Here is a 27,612-nt window from a genome sequence, read left to right as displayed (position 1 = left end):
CAGCTGCTGGTGTATGAATCCGAACGGTATCTTAAGAAATGAGAATCCACGGGTACCATCCCCCGCACTAGTTATTAATTGACAGTTCGTAAACCTTATTCCAACAGGCATAAGGCTAACCAAGGCAACGGTGGCGAAATGTCATCCCCAAAGACGAGCTAGCGGAAACCGATGTCCAGGATAGAGCGAAGTGGAAGGAGAAAAGTAGGGAAGCAGACCCCGTCACAGTACGGGACAAACGCTATGAGGATGATGATGAAAGGTCCACCGATGGACAGTTAACACGAGTGGTTGCCATAATTAATGTCACTCCCTAAGGCCTTGGCAGAATAAACAGCATTGGAATTTCGACAGGGCCTTTTCCCTTCAGCGCACATTGCTGGACCCAAGTGTGTATTTTTTCTCTTTGTTTTTTTTTTTTTAATTTGGACTTAATTATTTTGTTTTGCTGTTCTAATGATTTTCTCTTTATTATCTTATTTCTTTCATCTTATTGTCCTGTGTATTTGTGCTTTATGGAATAAATGTCTTACTTCTTCTTCTTATTGGTACTTACATTATGCCTCCATTCAACTTTGTAGACATAGGGATGTGCCCTGATGATGCAGTCGAAGTATACATCCGAGCCTTCCCTGATGTTAGTAGGATCCAGATTGGTGCCCAATCGAACTGTCGTCTCCGGGATATCTGTTGATATTAAACTTGTATTATTTTACGAACAAGCACGAAATAGTAAATGTAGTTTTAGAGATAAACAATTTTTAAACCGTGTGTCCCTTACTACATTAACGCCCACATTTAAAATAATACATATACTTATTAGACTCATCATCATCACACACTAACATAGTGTAAGTAAAATAGTACAAAATTAATGAGGGCGCCAATTTCCGCGTAACTGACAACTTTTTGACGTAAAATGTTTAAATATGGCAACAATTTATTATGGAAAGGTTTAAGTGTGTATGTGTGTTGCCTTCTTTATTACCCTTCCGGCGGCCTTTTTATTAGGGTAGGTAAGAGTTGGTGTTTTAGAGGTCACAGTATAAAAATGGTAAAATTTTATAAAACTTGGGATCTCCGAAGTAAGTATTTAGGGTAGATTCTACCCTTATAATTATAATCGAAAATATTTAATAAAATAAGTATAATTTGTAGTTAATACAATTATTGTATGCATTGCATGTTTCCCATGGACACTATTTTATTCAGTCTCTTTCACTCTACCATACAAGTGCGGGCGAGATGGACATATTAATATCAATATCGGTGTTTAAATAAGCCTCCAGATATAAATAATATTAAATCACCGCGTTATTAACGTTCTTTTGTGAAGGCAGTTCAAGGAGCCATACACAAAATAAAACGTATATTGCTTTCAAGAGCGGGGATAAAAGCATTCCTCGAATATATAATAAGCTGATATAGGTACTCATACATATTGTTTTTGATTTACATATTTTTAGGGTTCCGTACCCAAAGGGTAAAACGGGACCCTATTACTAAGACTTCGCTGTCCGTCCGTCCGTCCGTCTGTCACCAGGCTGTATCTCACGAACCGTGATAGCTAGATAGTTGAAATTTTCACAGATGATGTATTTCTGTTGCCGCTATAACAACAAATACTAAAAACAGAATAAAATAAAGATTTAAATGGGGCTCCCATACAACAAACGTGATTTTTGACCAAAGTTAAGCAATGTCGGGAGTGGTCAGTACTTGGATGGGTGACCGTTTTTTTTTTGTTTTTTTTTTGCATTATGGTACGGAACCCTTCGTGCGCGAGTCCGACTCGCACTTGCCCGGTTTTTTTTACAAGTAGGTATGTATTAAAAAGGCACAGCTTTTGATTCACTAATGAACAGTGATCGGAATTTTAGATGATACACCGCGGTATGTCAAGTTGAAATAGTAACATAGATACACCTTAAATCCGCGATATCGTTGAATCTGCTAGAAAATAAAGCTATTTAAATGGTAATATATTTTAATTGGTGGTAAAATACACGACGTTAAATAAAATATACCTAATTAAGGTAATTTTCCCCGAGTGGCAGTCAAAATCCACGCGCATGAAGGGTTCCGGACCATTAAGGGACCCACTGATTAACAGTCCGCCGGACGGTATCGGCCTGTCAGTTAAAACAAAATTTTGACAGTTCCAACCAGCTGACAGATACCATACCAGATACCGTCCGGCGGACTGTTAATCAGTGGGCCCCTTTACGCAAAAAACGGCAACGGCAACAATCACGCTTGTTGTATGGGAGCCCCACTTTCATATTTATTATATTCTGTTTTTAGTATTTTGTTGTTATAGCGACAACAGAAATAGGTACCTACATCACCTGTAATAAATCCTGTGATGAATTTCAACTGCGCAGCTATCACGGTTTATGAGATACAGTCTGCTGACAGACAGACCGGTCCCGTTTTTACCTTTTGGGTACGGAACCCTAAAAATTAATTATATTTTTCCTTTTACTGCTACGAGTAGTAAGAACTTCATTCAATTAATAATGATTAATAATTTTACATTTGCTTCTTTATCGCTAATTAACACAGAATGATGAGAGTTAAATAATCTGTCGTAGTGGCAATATTGGCAATATTGTATATAGTGTCAGTACAGCGTAAACATGTTCATCCAATTATCGAAAATTGATTCATTAACAGACACACAAAATGCTTTATTATGTTGAGACATATCAACCAAATAATATTAAAACTGAACGAAATTTCATTATGAAATTATGATGGCGCATAAGTTTGATGTCATTACCACGATTTTAATTAAGTGCCGTTGCATGACGCAGTGGCATTATTGGAAAAACACAATAAGTTATAAGGCAATAATGCATTGTTTATACTGATTTAAATAATTTATTTGAATACTGACGAAGTTATTAAATTCGAAGGTTAAATTGAAACCTCGGCTGGTCTCAATAAACAAAATGAGGTAGGTACACGTATATCTCAATTTTACTAAACCGTCTTAAGGCTCGGCCCAGATATTGCGCGACTGGCGACGGCGGTAGCGGCAGCTATAGGTTGGAGCGAGACACAGCGATCGGACCTTTCGTTCCCACCTATGTTTGCTGCTGCCGCCGTCACCAGTCGCGCAATGTCGTGGCCGAGCCCTTAAAGTAAGGACATCAGAATCTGCGGTAAAGCTGCGTTGGTCGCACGTCAGCAAAACCTCGCGCCCTAGTCGCGCCCGCGTCTCAAACGCACACTGCGCAGTCAGTCGTTAAATGCTACAAGTATAATATAAAGTTATACTTACACTGTATATCTAACGTCCTCACGTAACAGATCTGCGGTATGTAGCTGAGTTGGCCGCACGTCAGCAAAACCTCGTGCCTAATCGCGCCCACGTCTCAAACGCACACTGCGCAGTCAGTTGTTTGAATGCTACAAGTACTTACACGTACATCTAACGTCCTCACGTAACAGATCTGCGTTATGTAGCTGAGTTGGCCGCACGTCAGCAAAACCTCGTGCCTAATCGCGCCCACGTCTCAAACGCACACTGCGCAGTCAGTTTTTTGAATGCTACAAGTACTTACACGTACATCTAACGTCCTCACGTAATGGATCTGCGTTATATGTAGCTGAGTTGGCCGCACGTCAGCAAAACGTCGCGCCCAGTCGCTCCTTCGTCTCAAACACACACCGTGGAAGTGTGCAGTCAGTTGTTTGAATGCTACAAATACTTACACGTACATCTAACGTCCTCACGTAACGGATCTGCGTTATATGTAGCTGAGTTGGCCGCACGTCAGCAAAACGTCGCGCCCAGTCGCTCCTTCGTCTCAAACACACACTGTGCAAGTGTGCAGTCAGTTGTTTGAATGCTACAAGTACTTACACTGTATATCTAACGTCCTCACGTATCTGCGGTATGTAGCTGAGTTGGCCGCACGTCAGCAAAACGTCGCGGCCAGTCGCTCCTTCGTCTCAAACGCACACTGCGCAGGTCGCTCCTTCGTCTCAAACACACACTGTGCAAGTGTGCAGTCAGTTGTTTGAATGCTAAGTACAATCACTTACACTGTATATCTAACGTCCAGCCATCTTCAAGAGAGGGGACCTGCGGCATGGCCGGATTTGCCGCGCGGCATGCAAGCCTCGCACCCGCGTCTGCCTTGCTCGGCAGCAGTGAAACGGTTGACGTCGTTGTATTGCCATCCGTTGACAACTGTTGACAAATTACAAACACGTTCATAGTCGTTCGTAGTCACGGCCTCTGGATGGCGTTCAAGTCTCACAAGGCATTCCACTTTAAAATTTTATACAGGGTGGAAAAATAAGTCGGGCCCTGGAGGGAAACTACCTTAAATCCTTAAGCTGGCTCATTTTACTTAAAGGAGACATTCCTTTATTTTTAAAAAGAAACAAAACTGCATTCAAAGTATTTTTCTTTTTTTCTTCAATTTGGCTTGTCTAAAAAAATCTTAAGAGTATTTTAGAGAATCTTAGAGTTTGATTTTTATTACTAAATATTAGATTTTATGGATATTTTGTACGACAGACGAGTGTAAGACGTAATGTTTCTTGGAGAAATGATATCATTAACATTAACTGTATCGACTAGTAGAATAAAATTGCGAGTTTTTATTTTTTGGAATTTTTTGTCAGTTCGAGTCCCGGGCGAGGCAGCGAGTTTAAGAAAATCTTTGAATGCAGTTTTGTTTCTTTTTAAAAATAATGGAATGTCTTCTTTAAGTAAAAGGATTGAAGGTCGTTTCCCTCCAGGGCCCGACTTATCTTTCCACCCTGTATAAGCTTAATATCATCGTTCGCAGATGTTCCTGCTTGTTAAAACTTAATTTACGTATAATCATAGTTATCATGTCCTATTATATTTACGCTAGATAAAATCTGTTTTGGATTTGATATTTATTCGACATTACTCACAGTTGCATCTAGGTTTTTCATATGGTGCAAAAATATTGCAAGTACAGTCAAACGAGTAAATTATTGTCCATAACTTCCTTAAGAACTAATCGTTAAGAACTAGGATTAGTTTTGGCACAAGACAGTTATACTATTGCTACGTAATGTAAACCTACGGCATGCCAAAAACTTGTCTTATTTTATCAGTATACTATTATATGACCATGTTTCACAATTGAAAGGGTGGCTTGCCTTTCAATCTTATTGATGCAAGTTACTTAGAAGTTTAACACAGTGCGCAGAGGTGACGAAAGTTTGGAAAAACTAATAGTGATTGGACACACCGAAGGCAGGAGATCACGCGGTCGTTCACCAATAAGATGGACCGATCAAGTTAAAGACTCGTCATCCTCTGCTTTCTACACGGTCGTCAGAGACGCGTTGGACAGAAACCGGTGGAGACAGATCATCCGCTCCAGATGCAACCCTGATACTGACCACGATCCTCAGACATGAGGGACCGACCAAAGAGAGAGACTTAGAAGTTTGCCTATTGTCATATTTCACAATAAATCACTACTTTGACTTTAACGTGACATTGTATAGAGATAGATAAAATCTGTATTGTATCCCTCTTTTGTATAACAAGACTTTTATTTACATCAATCGTTCAACATATCGCTGGCCCAATACTACAGGGTTCTATATTACATTTTCAAGATAATTGAAATTCGACTCAATGTCAATATGATAATTTTCAAATTTCAGTTCGATAAAAGTTAAACATAGAACCCTGTAATATTGGGTCAGCGATATGTCACCGATTTCACAAAGCAAACCCATTTCACACAAAAAGATTCACATCATCAAAAGGCCCGAGCATTTGTGTCGCTTAACTTCAAACTCGGGTAAGTCGATTCGACCCTCTCAGCAAATATCGACCCTATTGCCTTTTCTTAATACCAAAATCGCATAATCTGACAGATGGATTTACCCGAGTTTGAAGTTAAGCGTCTGATTTTGACTCATACGATAGCTTTCCTATGTTAGATCCTACAGGGGCCTTGGCTACTGTTGGGTAACTCAAGTCATTTGAGTCCTCTGCTTCAAGACTCAGTTTTTCAGAATCTAGATCAAGTTCTCTGAAAAAGACTCAAGTAGAGACTTGAGTCCTTTTCAGAGAACTTGATTTTTTTATTAAACAATTTCGAAATACATTGGTTTTATGTAAAATTTGTGGGTTAGGTAGGTACATAAATACTACAATAACGCTTAATGTCTTTACTGTTATTTAGGAAAAAACTAAAACCTATTTGATTGTTCACGGAGTCTTTATTCGGAGGCTCGAGTCCTTTTGAGTTGCTCCTAAAAAAGACTCAACACTAGACTTCTTGGGGCTTAAAAGACTCAGAAGTTATTTAAGCGCAGAGTCTCGTAAAAACGAGCTGAGTTATTCAAATTCAGATTTAAAGGACTCGAGTTCCTACCAACATTAGGCCGGGCATACATTCTCATCAATAGAGAAATACATTACTCTGACAACGGTCGAGGTGAGAACGGCATAAACTTGGGGATTATTCGATGTGGACATTTGGTTGCTCGTAATAAACGGTGTATGGGACACATGATAACAAAATGGAGAATGGTTAATGACTTCTGATATGCTTCACTAAGGCGACTAAGCCAGTTCCGTAAAACAGAAACTAACTGCAGTAGCTAACTGGACTAGTTAACTACCTATTCAGAATTTAAAATGTATGATCTAGGCATGCCTAGATCATGCCTACATCATATTATGGTAAAATCAAATTTTTCGGCATTAGCACTTGTTACTAACTCTACAGTGACCGACCACAGAGCTGCCCTACTAACCCTCTATCGTAAATCACGTAATACATGCACGCGCACGCAATTTGTCAATAAATTAAATATTAACAAACTTGGAGATGATTTACGCAATATTGACTTTGGCCCAGTTTATAATTCTGCTGATGCAGAAAATAGTATGCTGTACTTGATTAAAAATGTCCAACAAGCAATCTTACTTAACACCAATAAGACACGTCTTAATAGCAAGAATTATAACAAAAAACCATGGATTAAGTACCCCGGGATTACTTCGATCTATGAGACACAGGGATAAACTACACTTAAAAGCTAAAGCGAACCCAGACAATCTTATATTGCAATTGTCGTATAAAAGATATCGTAATTTTTGTAACAACTTACTGAAAAACGTTAAATCACACTACGACAAAACACAGCTGGAAATTGCTGGAAAAAACAGTAAATTAGTATGGAAATATCTTAGAAACGTAACATACACAACAAAGCAACGTGAGTCATCTGCAAGTTTTTTGCAAGTAGGTCCGTCCAAATTGTTGGCGGCAAATAACACAAATGAGTTTTTCGTTAACATAGGCAAAAACCTGGCTGAAAAGGTCCCGGGACTTCAGGGCGATTCGTCGTCACCCCCTTTAAGAATACTATCCGAAACAAACAAAGCTTCCAAATCATTTGTGTTACTTAATACGGATGAAGCTGAGGTTGAAAGAATTATCATGACCTTAAAAGAAGATTCCGCGGCTGGTTGGGATGGCATCTCGAACAAAATAATAAAGACCTTCAAACACATTCTGGTTCCACCGCTAACACACATTTTTCAAAAGTGCATCTCTGAAGGAATATTCCCGAAATGTCTGAAGAAATCCATTGTAATCCCTATCTATAAATCTGGTAGCAAAGCTGAAGTAACAAATTATAGACCGATTTCTCTGTTACCAGCAACCACAAAAATCCTAGAAAAAATTATTAATAATAGACTTATACAATATCTGGAGAAGCATGCATTATTGGCAAAGACACAGTTTGGTTTTAGGCCAAAGTTATCAACCGCAGATGCTGTACACGAATTGACTGACTATTTAGTTCAGGAATTAGACAAGGGAAACAAGACAATTGGAATCTTCTTGGACCTCGCAAAAGCTTTTGACACTGTTTCTACTTCCACTTTACTGCACAAACTTGAAGCACTAGGTATTAGAGGAACACAGCTCAAATTAATCGCGAGCTACCTAGACGGACGTACTCAATGCGTAAAAATAGATAACACTATCAGTTCCGATTTAGAAAACACAGCTTTTGGCTTGCAGCAAGGCAGCGTTTTGGCTTCGACCTTATTTTTAATTTATATTAATGACCTATGCAATCTAAAAATAGATAGTGGCAAAATCATTTCCTATGCAGATGACACTGCCCTACTTTTTTCCGCAAAGTCAATAAACGAGGTCTACGAGTACGCACAACGCGGATTTAATGCTGTAACTAACTGGCTTAAACTTCACCTACTAACACTGAATTCTGACAAAACTAAGTTTATAAGATTCTCCATGCGGAAAACAGAGCCGGATGCACATAACATCAAACTTTACGCACATAACTGTAAGGAAAAATCGAATAATCTCTGTTCATGTCAATCACTAGCTAATACTGACAAAATTAAGTATTTGGGAGTCATGATAGATGAAACCCTCTCCTTCAAAAATCACATTGAAACATTGTGCAATAGAGTTCGAAAGTTAATGTTTGTTTTCAAAAAACTTCGTTCAATCGCTAACCCAAATTTAATCAAGCAAGTATATTTTGCACTATGTCAATCGATACTAACTTACTGCATTTCTTCCTGGGGTGGCACAGCGAAAACTACACTCCTAACCCTAGAAAGAGCCCAGAGAGCCTTACTAAAGGTAGCTACCTCCCGGCCCTTCTTATACCCTACTGACCTCCTTTATAAATCATGTGAAGTACTAACAGTTCGTCAATTATATATATTAAGCACAACACTAAAGCAGCACGCCAGAACTCCTTTCAACTCTGAATATAGATATAAAAGGCGCAAAGATATTATATGTATCCAAACAGTACAAAGAAAACACATTTTTTCATCTAGATTTTTTGTCTTTTTGGGCCCATTTTTGAACAACAGGCTAAATGCAATACTAGACTTATACCCACAAAGCTATGCGTGTTGTAAGAACACACTACGACGCGCCCTTCAAAAAATGACGTACGATGATACAGAGAACCTACTAATAGTCGTAAAATGATTACCTAATTCTGTTCTGTGATTTTTAATACTTAAGAACCTACTTCTTTGTTAAGGTGATATACAGTTGTTTTGTGTAATAAATATAGTTCATAATTAAGTGAATAATTAAAAATAAATAAATTTAATATTGTCCTTCGCTGCCTGAAACACAGGGAATCCTAGTTCAGGCATCTGTAAACCACGTGTCTCTATGTAAATTCTTAGTCTTTAAGAACAATCATTGTACTATTTATACTTTTCTCAATAAATTATTTGTATTTGTATTTGTATTTGTATTAGGACTGTGATATTGATAATTTATTGTATCATAATCACTCGAGCACACGAGCATTGCAAATCGTGCTAGTCGTAAGGTTGTATCATAAATAAAATTCATAATATAACAAACTGTGAAATTAAAAGTGCAAAAGTAGGTATAGTTACAGTCGCCATCAGTTATATCGGAGCGGCCAAGGTGCTCACAAATATTTGAACACGCCTCTATTGTCAGGGCGTTAGAGTGCTTGTTCAGATATTGTGAACACCTTGACCGCTCAGATATATCTGATAGCGACTGTACATCAGTATAAATGTAGTGCATAATTGTTTTCCGTCGTATTTTCTCGGAAACGTTCGTATTTGTCATGCTACTTCAGTCAACCTCAGTAATTTTTGTAGACTGACTGAAATAGCAAGACACGTTCATACTCCGTTAAAATACGATGAAAAATAATTATTCACTATATCTGTAGTTATTTATTTTACAGCTTTATTAATGGCGTTCTGTCTCCAACGTCATTGTGACGGATGTCTTCATTTCCCAGCCAAGTGATTAAATACGGCTTGGGCTAAATGTGCGGGTAATTAGAGTCCGCCTAAGCTAACTCGGCTTCGGCAAAGTGTGCAAATGACACCACGACGACATATTTGCATAGAAATTCATGTTTGTTTTGGAATTTCCATACTGTCGCTTTTCAAGTAGATGCAGCGTTTGTTATATTATATTAGTAGATACCATCACACTCCGCGACTATATCGTATATCGTATTAACCCTACTAGTTGTATTAAAAGCCACATATACAGGTTGTTTGGTAAGTACATCGTTTGCGAAATTAAAACGGCAGATAGGTTGAGTCATTTGCTATCTTCTCAGGCCTAGAAAATTTTAATTTGGTGCATATTTTTTTTTTCACATCTATGACAGTGTTTCGTAAATTTCAAACTTGCGTAGTAGTAAAAAAAATCATGGCCAATTTTGTTTTTCATGGCAAACGATGTACCAAACACCCTGTATAATAATATCGGGGCATTTAACTTTGTATCATGTATGACGACGGAATGTTATAAGCTAAATAAGATTAATATAAACACGTGGAGTAATTCGGAGAATCTATTAATAATTAATTTAGGCAGGGATTCCATCGGTTAACGTTAATTATAATTATATCGCTCAAGCCTAAACACTAATCAATACGAGATTTGGTTCGCTTAGTCCTATCAGTCTACCGTAGTTAGGTATAATGGCTAATTAAATGTATATAGTATGTACAATGCTGACTGAACATGGAGTTAAAATAATAGGTATATGCAAGTTACTGTAATATAAACTTAGAATAAATTTAAAAGTGGAAAAATTACTGTCTTGGCTGAATTTCCGATATGACTTGGAACTCCGGTAGCCGTTTAAGAAGTGTAACACTCTTACGGTAGACGTCGCTAGGGTCTTTTTGACCCCTAATGTGGTGGAAAGATTTGCTGGCTATAGATTAGGTCTTGGTGGCTCACATGGCAGAGCGCTGGAGTATCGATCCAGAGGCCGTGAGTTGAAGTCTCAACCAAGACAGTAATTTTTCCACTTTTAAATTTATTCTAAGCTTAAAAGCATCGTTCGCAGACGTTTCTGCTTGTTAAACATTTAAATTACTATAAAATACCTACAGTAATTGATCCCCTCAGAAGAATATGGATAATGTTAATATTTTCACCCTTGTAGAAGATAGAGAGGCAATAGAGAGTACTCTCTCCAGGCGGGTGTTAATGCCTGGGGACTGAAGTCCATTGAGAGTTGGTCGGAAGTTATATATGTATATAGAAACTGACATTATATTATAACTCCGTAAGCGCGATGTAAGGTCTCATACTAATTGCGTTCTAGACGTAGTATCTTCTTAGTAGTTTGTGCGTTCTAAGCTCCCTAACGCCATCTGTTAGATTATTATGGCACGACGTTGGCAGTGACAGCTATAGTTCGTTTTTTTTAGCATTAGAAAGAACTTGCAAGAAGGTAAGCGATCTTGACATGTCTTTTAATTGAAAAACGCTTTTTTAAAATCAAAAACTATTACTTATGAAAGCAGAAGAATATAAATGATCGTATTAGATTCATAATTGTTACATATTTGCCGTAACTTATTTTTAAAATGTGTTCACAAACAACACAACTTCTATGACAGTGTTTCGTAAATTTCAAATTTTTACTTGCGTAGTAGTAAAAAAATCACGGCCAATTTGTTTTTCATGGCAAACGATGTACCAAACAACCTGTATAGGTAATAATATCGGGGCATTTAACTTTGTATCATGTATGACGACGGAATGTTATAAGCTAAATAAGATCAATATAAACACGTGGAGTAATTCGGAGAATCTATTAATAATTAATTTAGGCAGGAATTCCATCGGTTAACGTTAATTATAATTATATCGCTCAAGCATAAACACTAATCAATACGAGATTTGGTTCGCTTAGTCCTATCAGGCTACCGTAGTTAGGTATATTGGCTAATTAAATGTATATAGTATGTACAATGCTGACTGAACATGGAGTTAAAATAATAGGCATTTGCAAGTTACTGTAATATAAACTTAGAATAAATTTAAAAGTGGAAAAATTACTGTCTTGGCTGAATTTCCGATATGACTTGGAACTCCGGTAGCCGTTTAAGAAGTGTAACACTCTTACGGTAGACGTCGCTAGGGTCTTTTTGACCCCTAATATGGTGGAAAGATTTGCTGGCTATAGATAAGGTCTTGGTGGCTCACATGGCAGAGCGCTGGAGTATCGATCCAGAGGCCGTGAGTTGAAGTCTCACCCAAGACAGTAATTTTTCCACTTTTAAATTTATTCTAAGCTTGAAAGCATCGTTCGCAGACGTTTCTGCTTGTTAAACATTTAAATTACTATAAAATACCTACAGTAATTGATCCCCTCAGAAGAATATGGATAATGTTAATATTTTCACCCTTGTAGAATATAGAGAGGCAATTGAGAGTACTCTCTCCAGGCGGGTGTTATGCCTGGGGACTGAAGTCCATTGAGAGTTGGTCGGATGTTATATATATAGAAACTGACATTATAACTCCGTAAGCGCGATGTAAGGTCTCATACTAATTGCGTTCTAGACGTAGTATCTTCTTAGTAGTTTGTGCGTTCTAAGCTCCCTAACGCCATCTGTTAGATTATTATGGCACGACGTTGGCAGTGACAGCTAGAAGAGGAGACGTCACACCCTTTTTTATTGTGAGTGAGTGTAATGTGGTACATACATTACAATCTATAAATTGTATATACAGATGTCAATCACAATGAAAAAATGAAGGATGACCAACTATGGTCAACGTGGGATTCGAACCCAATTGCCGGTCCAAGTATGTATTACCAATTCCATCCACGTTAACCAGAGATGATCATCGTTATTTTTTTCATTGTGATTGACATCTGTAAACAATTTAATAAGCATAGTGATTTTATTTAATACCAATAAATTGGGCTTTTTTCTTACATTGGCAATATTGGCATTCCTTTTCCAACTAGTTTTGTTTACTTGTCATTCTAACTTCCACTGATGAAAAGTTGCCATAAGCCTTAACCTAATAGACTTGAGGATGGTATAACGATGTAACTGGCGAGTTTTGTTACTTATTCATCATATGCCTATAACCACACCGCAAACTATAATCTATTGGATTTAGATCGGGCGAGTAGGGTGGCCACTCTTTTGAACTTATGAATCCCGAAAAATTATCTTTGCACCACTGCTAATTTCCCCGGATTCATAAGTTCAAAAGAGTGGCCACCCTACTCGCCTGATCTTAATCCAATGGATTATAGTTTGCGGTCAATCTTAGAGACAAGGGCCTGTACTAATAAACACAAAAGTGTTAACGCTCTAAAAGCAACACTTACCAAAGAATGGGACGAAATATCCTTGGAGAAGCTGCGGCATTTCGTTGAAAATTTTAACAAACGTTTGCGTTTGTGTGTCAATGCGAAAGGAGGCTGTTGGCTATATTGTCTTCAATTAATTTTTGTTGCATAAAAAGAGTATAGTTTTAATTTTTAACTTATTTCGTACTAGTTACGTAAGTAATTAGAAAAAAAATTATCAACGTATTTTTGGGCCACTCTGTAGTAGTAATAGCGTAGTTGAGCGTTTTCCAAAACAAAATGTACATTTCATTCATATCTTCAAAATATTGACTTCTTCGGCTCATTTTACTCAGAATTATTTGTAGACATGTGTAAGTAATGGCCGTAATATCACAAATGAGATATCTCTCGAACACGTAATATGGCATTACGTATCACTCCGAAAAATCAACCATCACTTCAAACATCACTCATTACGCGAGCGCGAACGATCGGGCGAAGCGCGCGTAATAGATTCGATTTAATATAGATTACCTCGCCGATATGAATGGTCAGTTCAAGTATATATACAGTGCGCGTAACGTATAATGCCACTTGTGATAGCGTCATGTGCCATCATTGCTATGTTATCGCACTCGCTCTGCGATGCTTTCGGCTATACCGAGCACCGGCGCGGCGTACCGAGTCACGAAGTAATGTGATGTAGCATTACTTTTTGAAGCACTGTTTCGCGCATGTCTAATTATTTGTACATTCACGCCTCATACATGAAAAAATGTGTCCCAATAGTTTCTTTCCAGATTGTCACATTTTTGTATGAGAAGTTTTTTATTTGTATGAACGTGACGCACTGGAAAAACATTTTTTCATGCAAAATTTTGGGCCACATTTTTTATGTATGAGGTGTGAATGTACAAATGATTCTGAGTAAAATGAGCACAAGAGGTCATTATTTTGAAGACATGAATGAAATGTACTTTTTTTTTGGAAAACGCTCAGTTACGGTACTTGATAACACCTAAGTTTTTCGGTCTATACTTTATGAAAAAGGAAGTAATCTAACAAAGCAGCTGTTGAATAATCACCGTTGTCACTTACGCCAAACTTGTCGAGAACAGTGGTCCCTTACGACCGATTCGAGTGGCCCGGGCGCTCCAGTCCCATTCAATCTACATTTATTACAACTACGTGGCCTTATTTTAAGGCGACTAGTGTTGTGTTATGCTCGTTTTTGGATTAACACACTTAACGGCACTTGCACCATCCCACTAAGCCTTGGTTAAACGGTTAAACCGTAAACCCGGTGTCAAATTGTACTGATAACCATGGTAACTCCGTTTAACCGGTTAGCCCTGAGTTAGTGGGATGGTGCAAGTACCGTTTAAGAGTTAGGTATATTACATTTAGAGCGTGTAGGAGTTTTACATTCAAAACTTTAGTCGTTGTATTTTTTTTGTATAACTATGTTTAGCAACGAAAACAGATTATGTTACGTAAATGTTCATGTCAAGTTTCATGTATAAATTAAGCACGTCATTTTAAAATGAGAGCGTACCTAACTTCGATTGTATGGAAGCGGCTTTTTGCAAATCAAATGGCATTTGTAAAATCAAACAAGCAGTTTATAATTTGTCTCGCTGTCTTTTAACATTTAAGTAGGAAGAGAAAAAAATTTACAGAGGATTGCTGTTGGTCTTAAAAATCTACTTCATTAAAAATTTAAGATGTTAATAAATTAAATTACTACCTGTTACTGAAATATATTGAACAAATATTTGATACAGCCTGCGAGCCGAAAATTATAAAGTTATTTTATTAATTTCCAAGAGGCAGGTTCAAGATAAATCAATAGCTTACCGAAAGAACTTCAAATAATTTGAAGCTTGAAACAGCCTCATTAGAATATATTAAATACCTATGTATTAAATATGGTTTTATATACAAGCATATTATTGCTACTAGTACCTACAACAATACTACTACACCTTGTAAAACAAAGTCCCTGGCCGCGAATGTTTTGTAGGTATGTTCGCGATAAATTCAAAAACTACTGAACGTATTTTCATGCAATTTTCACATATCAATAGAGTACTTAATTCTTGAGATTCTTCATACGGCCGATACTCATGTACGGATGCGAAACTTGGACACTAACACTTAAAGAAGAAAACAAGCTCCTGGTGGCAGAAAGGAGAATCCTGAGAAAGATCCTAGGCCCTGTCTGCCGCCCTAAGCTAAAAGGCAGTTTTTCGACATTTTGCCAAAATGGACTTTTTGTGATATTCGTAATGTAGAGATCGAGACGCATCGACCACTTTGGCCCGTTTTCCGATAAGTGGCTTAGTTTTCGAGAAAAATATCGTAAAAAGACCGTATTTGCACTAATTTTCGTTCGTTCCTAGTCTAAAAAGCGACTATTTGACAAAGCCAGGCTAAAACAACGTATATGCAGCTTTACGTTTTTTTACGCTCTGGTTTGCGTAAAATCTTATCCACTATATCTAGCCTAAAATAACGTATAAGCCAAAAACTAGGCTAAAAATACGTAAAAGACGCTATACGCACTTTAAGATTAGGATCTTTAGCAAAATTTTAGATCTGATACTAGTCTAAAAAATCGTATAATATTTTTTTTTGTTTATATGTCTCATACGCCATTTTAGCCTAGTATCACTTAACTTTTTTACGTCACCATAATAGTCTTTAGAAACGTATAACTATTATACGTTCTTCTTATTTTGTATGGACGTCGTATTAAACGCAAACAAACTTTTAAAATGGTTGAAAGTGCGTCTAACTAGTCTATAACGCAGTATATGCTCCAACCTTCGTCATGCTCCCCGCGCGCCGAAAGACACCTTTACGCTAAGTAAAAGCCGTCAGCCGCAAGCGCAGGCTTGTGGCTGCCGGAATGAGAGCGGAGGTGGCTTTTTGCGCGCGAAATATTGACCGAAAGCCAAGGTTAAAAAAATACTTTATTATTGCATTACCATCATATGTTATCAATAATATGTAGTGTTTACAATTAGTACCTTCGAGTATTATCATTTTTATCAAGGTATATACTTTAAAAATGCCTCGCAAATACTTCCGCTCGACAGCAAATACGTCTTTCTAGCGTAGTTTGTGATGGTGAAATTGTTCATACGTACTTTTCTACAGCAAACGTTGTTTAAGTTTTATTTATTCATTGGACGGTTTGACTGCTTTTATTTAAATAAAATCAAATTGATATTACGACTAATCGTATCGGGTTTAATTCCTTATAAGCCACGTAGGTATTTGACATTATGAAGAGTTTAAATCTTATTGAAAAATGTTTTAAAGGGAAATTTAATGAGAGTTCTTACGGGCAGTATAACATTTTCCGCCTAAGTATTTAGATAACCAGGACAAAGGACCATGGGCATCTTTGTATGGAACCTGGGTCCATCCGAAAACCAACTGAGAATTAAAGATAATATTATATACACATATATATATATATATATACATTTTTATATATATATATATATATATATATATATATATATATATATATATATATATATATATATATATATATATATATATATATATATATATATACATTTTTATATATATATATATATAATATTTTACTTAAATGAAATACTTAAGTAGGTTTTATCTAGTTCATATCGCACCAATAGATTTTGATAAGAAATATCGTAAATTAATTACTGCAAATTATATTACGTTTTATTTATCATAGTATTTATATATTACAGTACTATCTATTACGTTTTATAAAAAAACAATATATATCTTAAAATAGGTTGGTATGTTTGTGTATTAGATAATAGTTGTATGTTAAAATAGTCAAAGCTATGAGTTTGTAATCTAATAGAAAAATAATTTTATTGTGAATCTAATTTTTAATTACAACCGCTAAAAGGCATTTTAGAATTAAATAAATGACAGAGTATGTGCAGGAATTAATACATTCGTATTAATTTTATTGCTAATGACTACATAATTCGCTAACGTATTACCGTGCGATGAAATTCCATGCCTATTGATAACAAACTAAAATAAATATTAGAGATGCCACGAATTCGGTAAAACATTATGTATTTTTTGAGTTACGTGTATGCAAAAACTGGTCACCTACAAAGATAAATGTTTGCTAAGATTTAAGTCAGCAGCAAGCTGGGTTCTCCATACAACTGTAGTTACGCTCTCATTTTAAAACGATTAGCTAGATTGCTCTAAAACTTTGTACTCAGAAAAGGATAAGGTATATCTATGCTTGTAATTAATGTGTAGCTTCAGATACCATGGAAAAAAATACAGCGAAAATAAGTTTTTCATACAAAACTTATTTTTCCTCCATTTCATTAGTTTTGTTGGAATATAAACTAATTAGGTACTGGCATAGATATACCTCATGTCATTGTATGTGCAATTTAGTACAATCCAACACGTTGTTTTAAAATGAGTACGAATTTCCGTTTTTATGGGAAGTAAAAATTCGGCTGAGCTTACTGCGGACTCTGTTAAGTTTCGTTGCTCATGCTCATTAGAAGTGTATGTAATGTCATTAGTAGAGTCGAGTAAATCTAGTCTATTATACAAATAAAATCAGAAAGGCCGTACACTAAAAATTTGTTACATATTATGGGGCTATTCCCACTAGTTAGGTATCTACCGCCAAGTTGTTACCAGTGGTAACTACTGGGAATTTATATCCCACTTTTCTTCCCAGTAGCTACCACCAACTCAGTTTTGTGGTAACTACTGGGAACTTCTTTTTCCAGTAGTCACCACTGGTAAAATGTGGGATTTTTTCCTAGTAGTTACCACCAGCAATTTTTTACAGTACAGTTTAAATGTTTGTTTATTATATGAACACAAAACACTATACTACCAGGCTATTATTAAAAAAACAAGATCCAGCGATTACTTTTTGGATTATAATCTTAATTACCATATAAAATTAACACATAGATCGGGTTTTTCCCACTGATTACCATCAAGTTGTTACCAGTGGTAACTAATGAGATTTGTTTCCCAGTAGTTACCACTGGTAAAAGGTTGGATTTTATTCCTAGTAGTTACCACTAACATTTTGTTACAGTTCAATAGTAATAAAAACAGTATAAGTAGAATACTATAAATATAGAGGCTTTATTGAACCCTAACAAGATTGTAGTGGTAACTACTCCCATTAGTTACCACTGGTAACAACTTGATCGTAACTAGTGGGAATAACCCAATTTATATGTTAATTTTGTATGTTAATTGAGATTATAATCCAAAAAGTAATTGCTGGATCTCGTTTTTTTAATAATAGCCTACTAGTATGGCGTTTTTTGTTCGTATATAAATAAACATTTAAACTACGTGACTGTTTTTTATTCCCATTTCTTCCATAAATACTAATCTATAAAACCGTATATTCGGTGTTTTTGTTGGTATACGTTTTTTTACACTAGCACGCTAGTCGAAAATCTGGTCAAATTCATAATTTTTCCTAGTATACTAACCAAAAAGGCCGAATAGCTGCTACAGGGTATTTTAACTTAGGATCTCAAGTGCGAATTATTCATTGGTACTAAGCAAAACGACAGCATGTGACATATACGGCGTTTTTACCTAGTTTCTACCTCGGAACTAAGTTAGAACGCCGCATAACGCATGTTTACCGCCTTCTTGACTAGTACGACCTACTCATTTTTAAGCGTAATACTAATTTAAAGTGTTTTTGATAAAATAAAAAAAAAACTGAGCTGTTTAGAAACATACTATAAATACCTAAAATAAGTACATATATATACCTACCACATACAAAAAGAAAAAATGGAAAAAGTTTTACCGTTTCGTAGAAATTCAAGAAAGATGATTGGGTTGGTTTTTTGCGATTATCTCGAAACTAGCTTTTGTCGAAAAACTGCCTTTTAGACTAGGACGGCAGCTGTGAGGAGAGAAGACTTCGCAAAAACGTCGAAATTGAGGAGCTTGTGGTGGCACCCAATATTATAGGCGAGTCTAAGGCTCACCGTCATCGCTGGCTCGGCCGCGTTTTGAGAATGGAGGAGGATCGCGGCGCTAAGAGGGCATACCTGGGACGCCCGGTAGGGCGGAGGCCGATCGGACGTCCCAGGTATCGCTGGGGCGATGCGGTTGAAGCGGACTTGCGCGATCTCCATCCGATAACTGGCGGGAAATGGATCGAGACAACTGGCGTGTACTCGTGTCGGAGGCCAAGACTCATTTTGGGTCGTTGCGCCATTAAGTAGTAATGTCATTCTTGAGAAAGGTTTAGCTGTATTATTTGCCAGCCCGTGCGAAGCCGGGGCGGGTCGCTAGTTATTTTCATATTTTTGCTCAGTTTAAAAAAGGAATCCTTTGAATAACATTGGACATCACTATTCGCCTTAAGTTGACTGCTAGGTGTTTGTCTTTTATCGCAATAAAGATTAGGGCAATAAGGAATTTCGGCCAACTTTAGTGTGGAATTGACTTTCTTTTTGAAGTTTCCTGGACCGGAAAGTTTGGGAAGCACTTTCACAGGGACCATTCCACTTAGCACAAATTGTTTAGTGTGTGTTTTTCTTCAGGGACAAGCCTTGCACAATATTGGAACGCAAACAAGGTAGTTCGATAAAAAATTGAGAACCGAAGTTGTTAAGAAGCTAACGGCTGGGCCACGACATTGAGCGACTTGCGACGGCGGCAGCGATAACCATAGGTTAGAGTGAGACACAGTGATCGAACCTTTCGCTTTCACCTATTATATTGTCGCTGCCGCCGTCGCAAGTCGCTCAATGTCGTGACCGAGCCGTAAGACCCCAGCACCAGTGCCAGACTTAAGGATGACTCACGCTAGACCGGGTCGGCGCCGGGCCGAGACGTCCGACGTGTCATTTTCTATGACGGCGTATCGAAAACGAAGCTCTGGCCCAGCCCCGGCCCGGTCTAGCGTGAGTCGTCCTTAAGGGTCCAGACTGAGGCATCCTACACTTCCGGCGCGATTCGGGAAATGAAATAGAGATGCACTAGATAAGATATAGTAAAGATATGTGACGTTCCACGGCAAAAGGTACCATTGCCCCGACTGAATATTGGAGCGGCGTTAATAATAAGCGTAAGCGCCAGCCGCCATAAGGTACCTTTTGGAACCTCGTGGAACGTCACATATCTTTACTATTTCATATCTAGTGAATGTCTAACGGCGCGATATCTTAAAGTTCGAATCGCGCCGTTCGTTTTCTACGATAAATCATGAGGGATCACGTGATGCTTTCCATGGACAACAAAGTATCGGTCGCCTGGATCCGAGCCCGGACCGTTCTAGCGTAAGAAAGAAACCTTTAAAAGGACGCAGAACCGATGGACGCTGGTTGTATAAGTTTGGGTAAGAAAATTTTGTTTTCATAGCGAAGTAATAAAATAGTAATTTCGTTCCCAAGGGCTGAAACAGCTTAAAACAATAAATATGATAATATTACTCATCCACCGAAATCGGTAATGTGTTTTTCATAAAGCTAAACGATTTTATCGCAATACACGTGTACTAAATTTACAAAGAAAATTAAACCTAAAGACTTTGGCTATAACATTCAATTTTGAGCGCACTTCATATTTAATAAAGCTGTATTTAATTATTATAAAGCACTTAAGCAAAATTGTGGTTTATTACCGTTTCTTTAGCGTTGTTAATCCTGTGGCCGTTTTTCCACCAGGTGATGGAGGCAGGGGGTCTTGACCCTGAACTCTGGCAGAGGAGGTCGTACCGCCTGCTGGCTGACAGAGGCTGGTTCGAGCCCAGTATGTGGACTGTTAGAGGAGGAACTGCAGAAAAAAAATATCATTAGACGAAAATTATATGAACATTTATTACTACTTAATTAAGGTGACAGTCCATTTCCAACGACAGCTGCATTACTGTTCATTTTACTATGAAAATTGACAATGACAGCGATGCGTTCAATTCGGGTAGGGCAGCTGCGGTTAGAAATGGAATGTTACCATTAGATACAAATATAAAAGCATTTCGTCTAAGTTCCCTTTAAGCGATTATATTTTAATACATTAGTGAAAAATGTTTTGGCTCGTGTTAGTCATATAATATCTATATCCTATAATATTGTAAGCCGTTTGTTTCCCAATAAAACAAAATAGAAATAAGATTATTTCGAAGGATCACTATTATACAGGGTGTTTGGTACATCATTTGCCAAATTAAAACGGCAGATAGGTTGAGTCATTTGCTATCTTCTCAGGCCTAGAAATTTTTAATTTGGAGTAATTTTTTTTTTCACTTCTATGCCAGTTTTTCGTCAATTTCAAATTTTTACTTGCATAGTAATAAAAAAAACCATGGCCAATTTTGTTTGTTTAGACATGAGAAGATAGCAACTGACTCGACCTATCTGCCTTTTTAATTTGGCAAACGATGTACCAAACACCCTGTATTTTGGTGGATCTTTTCCATCATCCGTATTTACTACGTTAACTAGTTTCTCAGGGTTGTTATCGATGCGCCTAGTAATGTGGTCAAATTGTGACAGAACGTGGTGGCAACGATTATGTAGATCTACGAACATTAAAGTTGAACTAAGTTCTGAAAGAAATCCTAGTTCAGTCCAGGAAGTAAGTTTTTCTTAGCACCAAAAGATTTTTTTTGTCTACAAATATAAAATTAAACCTGACAAAATTGACAACAGCCAAATCTATGTCATGATCACTACAGTATAAATAGATTTCTGACATATACTATCTGAGATGTAAGATGATCACGACCTCCAGATATGAAGTAACAATTACAATACAAGGATGTGTCAACATCTTACATTAGGCTCCATATACTTAATACAGCATAATTAATACAACAACAACTAACAATTAACAACACTAACAATTGTTGTTATTAATTAACGATTGGCCACAGGTCGCACAGGACCGAGAAAAGTGGCGCTGTCTTGTATCGGAGGCCAAGTCTCATTTTGGGTCGCTGAGCCAACAGAGTAAGTAATTAATTAATACTCACAATTCATATCTAAAGTGAGCGTAGTTTCAATAGGGTGCGCCCGCTGGTGATTCGAAGCTCGGCACGTAAGTGTGGCTCTCACATCAGCCCTGGTCAGAGGCCCTACGCGGAGCACCCCGCGCACCCCGTTGTTCACCAGAGGCGTCGCTGGCGTGTCCTGTTCCACTTCATCCCTGAACCACTTCACCCATGGTCGGGGACGGCCTGGAAAAAAAATTTGTTATAAAACCTTAAAAGGAGATGGCGGGACGACATGGACGCATTCTACTCCAAATTGTGGGAAAATGCCGATGACAGGGTCGAGTGGAGAACACGAGGGAAGGCCATTGCCCAGCAGTGGGACACCAAAGTAGGTTAACAAAAAAATCTTCCAAAAATTATAACCTATGTTTAAGAGTTACAAGAATCCGCCGTCTAAAAACCTTCTCCAACTATCGAAGTAACGCTCGAATTTTAAAACTACATTCTACGAACAATGAAGTAACATAAGCTTAATGAAAATAGAGATCCAGCAAAACACTAACAAAAATAAAATGTAATATTCTTAGTAATGGACTTAGTAAATAATAAAAAATCCTTTTGATATTTCCGTAATTATAGACATAAATAGAAAATAGAGACTGAAGTTAGAGTAGTAATTCTAGAAAATATTGCTGGATGTTTTTTATTAGCGAGTTTTTCCTTTGTATTCGAGTTTTATTTGAACCAAAACTATACTTAATTGTAATTAAAAATATCATGTTATTCCTCATGAGCTTAAAACATCCGACTACAAAAAAAGTAAAACCTAACAAACAAAACAAAACTTCTTCTTTCTTCGAACAAAAACGTCACTTTTGACACTGACTAGACAGTAATATGTGACGTATATAAAAGCTCGAATCGCCGGCGTATTATTATTAAATTAAATTAAATTATTAAAATTCAAAAATTCAAAATTCACATTTAGACATTATAATTACATTAAATAAAAATAAAAATAATAAAAACAAATGTAAATTTAAATTATGTAATGTCAATTAATATAATGTAATGTCAATTAATATATGTCTAGATCTATAATTTTGAAATTTTGAAAATAAAAATAAAATAATATAGAATATTAAATTAAACTAAACAAACTAAGTTATGCAATCCGGGGCCTGACATGTAGGGCGATAAGCACTTTAGTGAGTGGACAGTCTAAACGGTTTGCTAATGCGTTGAGGATGCTATTGGAGCTGGCCCGCGCCCTGCGTGCCATCGAGGCGACCCGTTTACGCATAATGAATTATGGATGGCTTTATCCATCTTTATCCACGTGATAAAATAACTGTCACTTTTTAACACCGTAGGATAGAAAGTGACGGACACCGTTTTATCACGTTGTCACATAGGCAAGAACGACCATCATATCCGTACAGGCCGCAAAACATTTCATACGCGGTTATGCCATTGTCCACACATTATTTCCCTGAATTGAATATAATTCCAAAACGTTACCATAACCAATACACCGCATCAGCTTCAATCAACCGGTCAAGTTTGATTGAAATCGGCATCGGCTTTTGCATACAGACAGACAAATAATCAAATAAGCGATCAGACCGACCGCAATGTCCAGGGCAAACAAGGGATTAGTGGAACAACGGATAGGTTATGGTTAAATTTACAATTGTACGGGGGACAGTAAACAATATTGAAACGGTACGAAGCCGGGAATTTCGTTAAAATTTGAGAGCGGCATTAAAAAATTCCTACATGCATGGAAATCGCTCCACCGACAAGAGTCTAACTCTTAAATAAATGATGATGATGATAATTAAAAAAATCAATATTGACACACGAAAATTGATAGATCAATTGCATCCTATTATACTCGTTAGGAGGAGCCAAAAATTGCTACTAATGAGATGGAAGTGATGTTAAAATTAGATCAAAGATGATTTTCATCAGTTGCCCTTCTTTGAAACACTTAAGACCCTTCTTTGGCGTGTTATGAGTAAGCATTATGATACAACTATAAGTTATTTTGGATGAAGACGCAAAACACTTGAATGAAGAATAAATTCTCCCACTAGATGGCACTGTTCCCTCAGCACTGATTTCTACATCGCGGTGTTAAAAGATTTCTTGGATTGTAAAAGTATTCTGTCATGTTCTTATTTACCAACTTCAACAGACCACCTACTCCGGATGAACAGTTTTGTTTGCCTTGTTAAGAGAGTGAGAGTTACCTGCAAGGGTAACCACGATAATTGAAGTTCGGAAATTGCGGGCATGTTGGTCTGTCACTCTAATTAGGCCTTCATTGGAGTAAAAGCGAAAGATCCCCGCAATTTGCGAATTTCGGTTTTCCCGGTAGGCCCTCTCTTTAGCTGTTGCAATATTTATGACTACTGTCCAGCTAATGCCGTTGTGCCAGTTCGAGTATAATAACAAAATTGCAGCTTTAATTGCGCGATTCCCCTGTGATTTAGCGGCAAAGGCCGGCTTAGTGTTCGCATGATTCAACAATTTGGCAAAACAATTGCATTTCGTTGGGCATAACAAGGTAGTAGTTAGAATTAGAACAATTATCAGTAAAATTTTGTTGACGATTTTGAATTGGAATTTCGCTTTAAATGTGAAACTATATTTTACACATTATAATTACAGTAGAATCCGCTTATAATGACATCGAAGGGAAGTAACAAACACGTCATACTAAGTGGATGTCATATAAAACATAGTTGTACAACTTCTTATTTTTGTTATATTTACCAAATTTCTCAAATTCTTTGAGAGAAATGAGTTTTATTAAACTTGTAACAAATATCAATTTGTCACTGAGAACCAAAACTAAAATACCTTACACGCCATGAACGCACCAAACGTTCTCGAAGGGAAAGACGTGGTGACGGCCACGAAAATCAGCGAATGCGTCAGTATAACCGGACATAATTTCATAAAAATAGGATTTTTCGGTCATAGTAAGAGATTTGTCACTATAAACGAAGTCATCTTATCCGAATTTGTCACAAAGAATTTTATATGAAAACCAAAGTTCGCGCAGTAATTACGTCATAGTAAGCGGTTGGTCAGTATAAGCGGTTTTTTATTGGTAATTGACCTTTGATTGGACTAAGAAAATAATATAATTTTACGGGACATCGAATCTTCTCGCCTTCTGCTGACAGATTGGTTGACCAAAGTACTTATATATTTGCCCATAAATTCTGTTTACAGCATCAGATTAGAATAAACAGGAAAGGGAACGACCGCTATAAACGTAGTACCCATTTTCCTCTTTGGATATTGACATTACAGAAAATATTTTTACATAATTTTGATGTAAGTTTAATTATGTCCATTTGTTTGATTTTTTTATTATTTTATAAGAATAATACGTAAGAGCGAAAAAAAAAATTCATTCATTCATTCATTTTGCTCCTAATTATAATAAAATTCAAGAAAAATGGTCCACTTTCATCTTAGGCATGACAAGTAGGTACCTTCAAATAGAATAATTTAAAATGGTTCTCTGGGTGAATTGTTAATCAAAATGTCAACTTGATCTCTCTTTTAGCCGAAATTAATTATTTCCTTGCAAAATAGATTAAGACAACCAGGCATCCATACAAAAGTAGCAAATATTTATTAAAAAAATAGTTGGGCAACTTTCTATTCATACTTCGAGCAACACCGGCTTCCGACATGTCGGAAGGGAGGGGCCCAAGCGATATCTCGCCGTACAAATCTTTCTGCCATTTTTCGCGGGGGGAAAGGTGCACACAGTCGCATTTCTCACACACTTACATACAAAATCCAATCTGTAATGACGACACAAATACATAGAAAATGACACACGTCAAAGACAAATCTTGCAAACCTCGATCTCTTTTTGTGTACGGACGAGTGACTAGTGTCACAACACGCACACTAACACATTTTCGTTGAAGTATGTCATTGTATTCTGAGAGATGAGAAGTCGGATTTGTCGCTCGACCGATCCGCAATTTGTACTGAGCGAGCAAAATCGATAAATCCAACAATTACTTGGGACTAAAATATAATAATTGCATTTAAATGTAATTTAACGTATGATATGTAAAAAAAATATTACATGTGAAATGTAACACTTTCTTTTTGTAAATTTGATGTCCCCGACCTCTTTTTATAACAAAAAACCGAGCAAACAGGCATTTTTGTGCAGCAGTGTTCACGCGCGCGTCTGGACTCGGTCTAGTGAAAAATCCAAGTGCAACTAGTTTTATTACCCGCGCTAGATTAAATTGACGCGCTAATCTTGTACCTCGGCAGAGGGGAAATAGTGCGAATGCCGCCTCCCTTCCGTGTTGCTCGAAGTATTCATAAAAATAAGATTAGATTTTTTTAAATTCTTAGGCGGTTATCACACTGATGCGAATTCGCATGTTCCTCCGGTCTATGAGCGAGCGTGACACTGGAGTGGTATGCACATTCGTATCCAATGTAAAGTCTGCCTGAAATTACTGACACGTGATAGCGTGAGACCTTACATCCAAGAACTTTGCTCTGACCTATAGGCCAATTCGAGTTTTAATTATTTGATCTGTTTCCGTTATGATACTTGTCTGTCAGTGTCAAAAATGATGTTTTTGGTTGAAGAAATATCTCATAGAATAGGATAGAATTGATTTATTCGTAAACACAAACAATCGGTACAATACATTATATAAAATAAAACACAAAATAAGATAACAAGAAAAAATAAAAAAATAAAAATAAAATAATAAGAATGATAATAAATAATAAGATAATAAGAATGGTAACATTCCATTTCTAACCGCAGCTGCACTACCGGTACTGAACGCGTCGCTGTCATTGTCAATTTCCATAGTAAAATTGACAGTAATGCAGCTGTCGTTGGAAATAGAATGTTACGCTAAAGTGCCACGAAATGGCCCCATTATAGCACTGACAGATCATGTTCGAAACAGATCGAATATCTAACTAAAACTGGACTTAGCTTGGTATTCTTGAAATCAAAATCAGAAAGAAATATTGGCTTCTTCAAGTCATCATTCTTCAAACAGACCAGTTAGGAGTTAGGGGAGTCAGTACACAAATTATTCAAAACATCGCTTTGTATAATTCGTCTGGCAACCGGAGACGGCCGAAGGTCTTCTTAATTGATTTTCAAGTCACGGGTATAATTCGGCATCTCTAGGGATGAATATAAAAGAGTTCGAAGGGTTGCAGATGCAGAGTTGTTTTGGATGGTGGTTTCAACGAGCTCGTCAAAATGACAGTTCAATCTTATTATATTTTTTGTGGCCAGTTTTGTAGAAGTAGCCTTTCCTTTTTGGTGGTATTGATGGATACTTTTTAGTAGTGCAAGACCTTAACAATGGAACCGGAAATTCCAGTAAAATTTCCAATTTGAATATTTTTATCATAATTATTGTTCAAGTTAAAAACTAGCGATTTTAACCGGTCTATTATCAAAAACACGACAGTTT

At 36.9% G+C, this 27,612-nt stretch overlaps 1 protein-coding gene across 1 annotated transcript in view; it reads right to left on the bottom strand.

Moving 5' to 3' along the window:
- The window catches only part of LOC134673238 (neural cell adhesion molecule 2-like), a 448,161-nt gene that overhangs the window by 10,374 nt on the left and 410,175 nt on the right, over nt 1-27,612 (bottom strand). Inside the window, exons 7-10 of the mRNA XM_063531190.1 lie at nt 22,151-22,354; nt 20,801-20,952; nt 4,054-4,201; nt 557-687 (exon numbers count right to left, since the gene is read on the bottom strand). Of these exons, the coding sequence (XP_063387260.1) occupies nt 557-687; nt 4,054-4,201; nt 20,801-20,952; nt 22,151-22,354 (635 nt within the window). The remainder of the gene's footprint in view (nt 1-556; nt 688-4,053; nt 4,202-20,800; nt 20,953-22,150; nt 22,355-27,612) is intronic.

The sequence above is a fragment of the Cydia fagiglandana genome, chromosome 18 (assembly GCF_963556715.1).
Source record: "Cydia fagiglandana chromosome 18, ilCydFagi1.1, whole genome shotgun sequence".
NCBI lineage: Eukaryota > Metazoa > Arthropoda > Insecta > Lepidoptera > Tortricidae > Cydia > Cydia fagiglandana.
The sequence above is the reverse complement of the archived record's forward strand: the minus strand, read 5'-3'. Positions and strand labels throughout refer to the sequence as shown.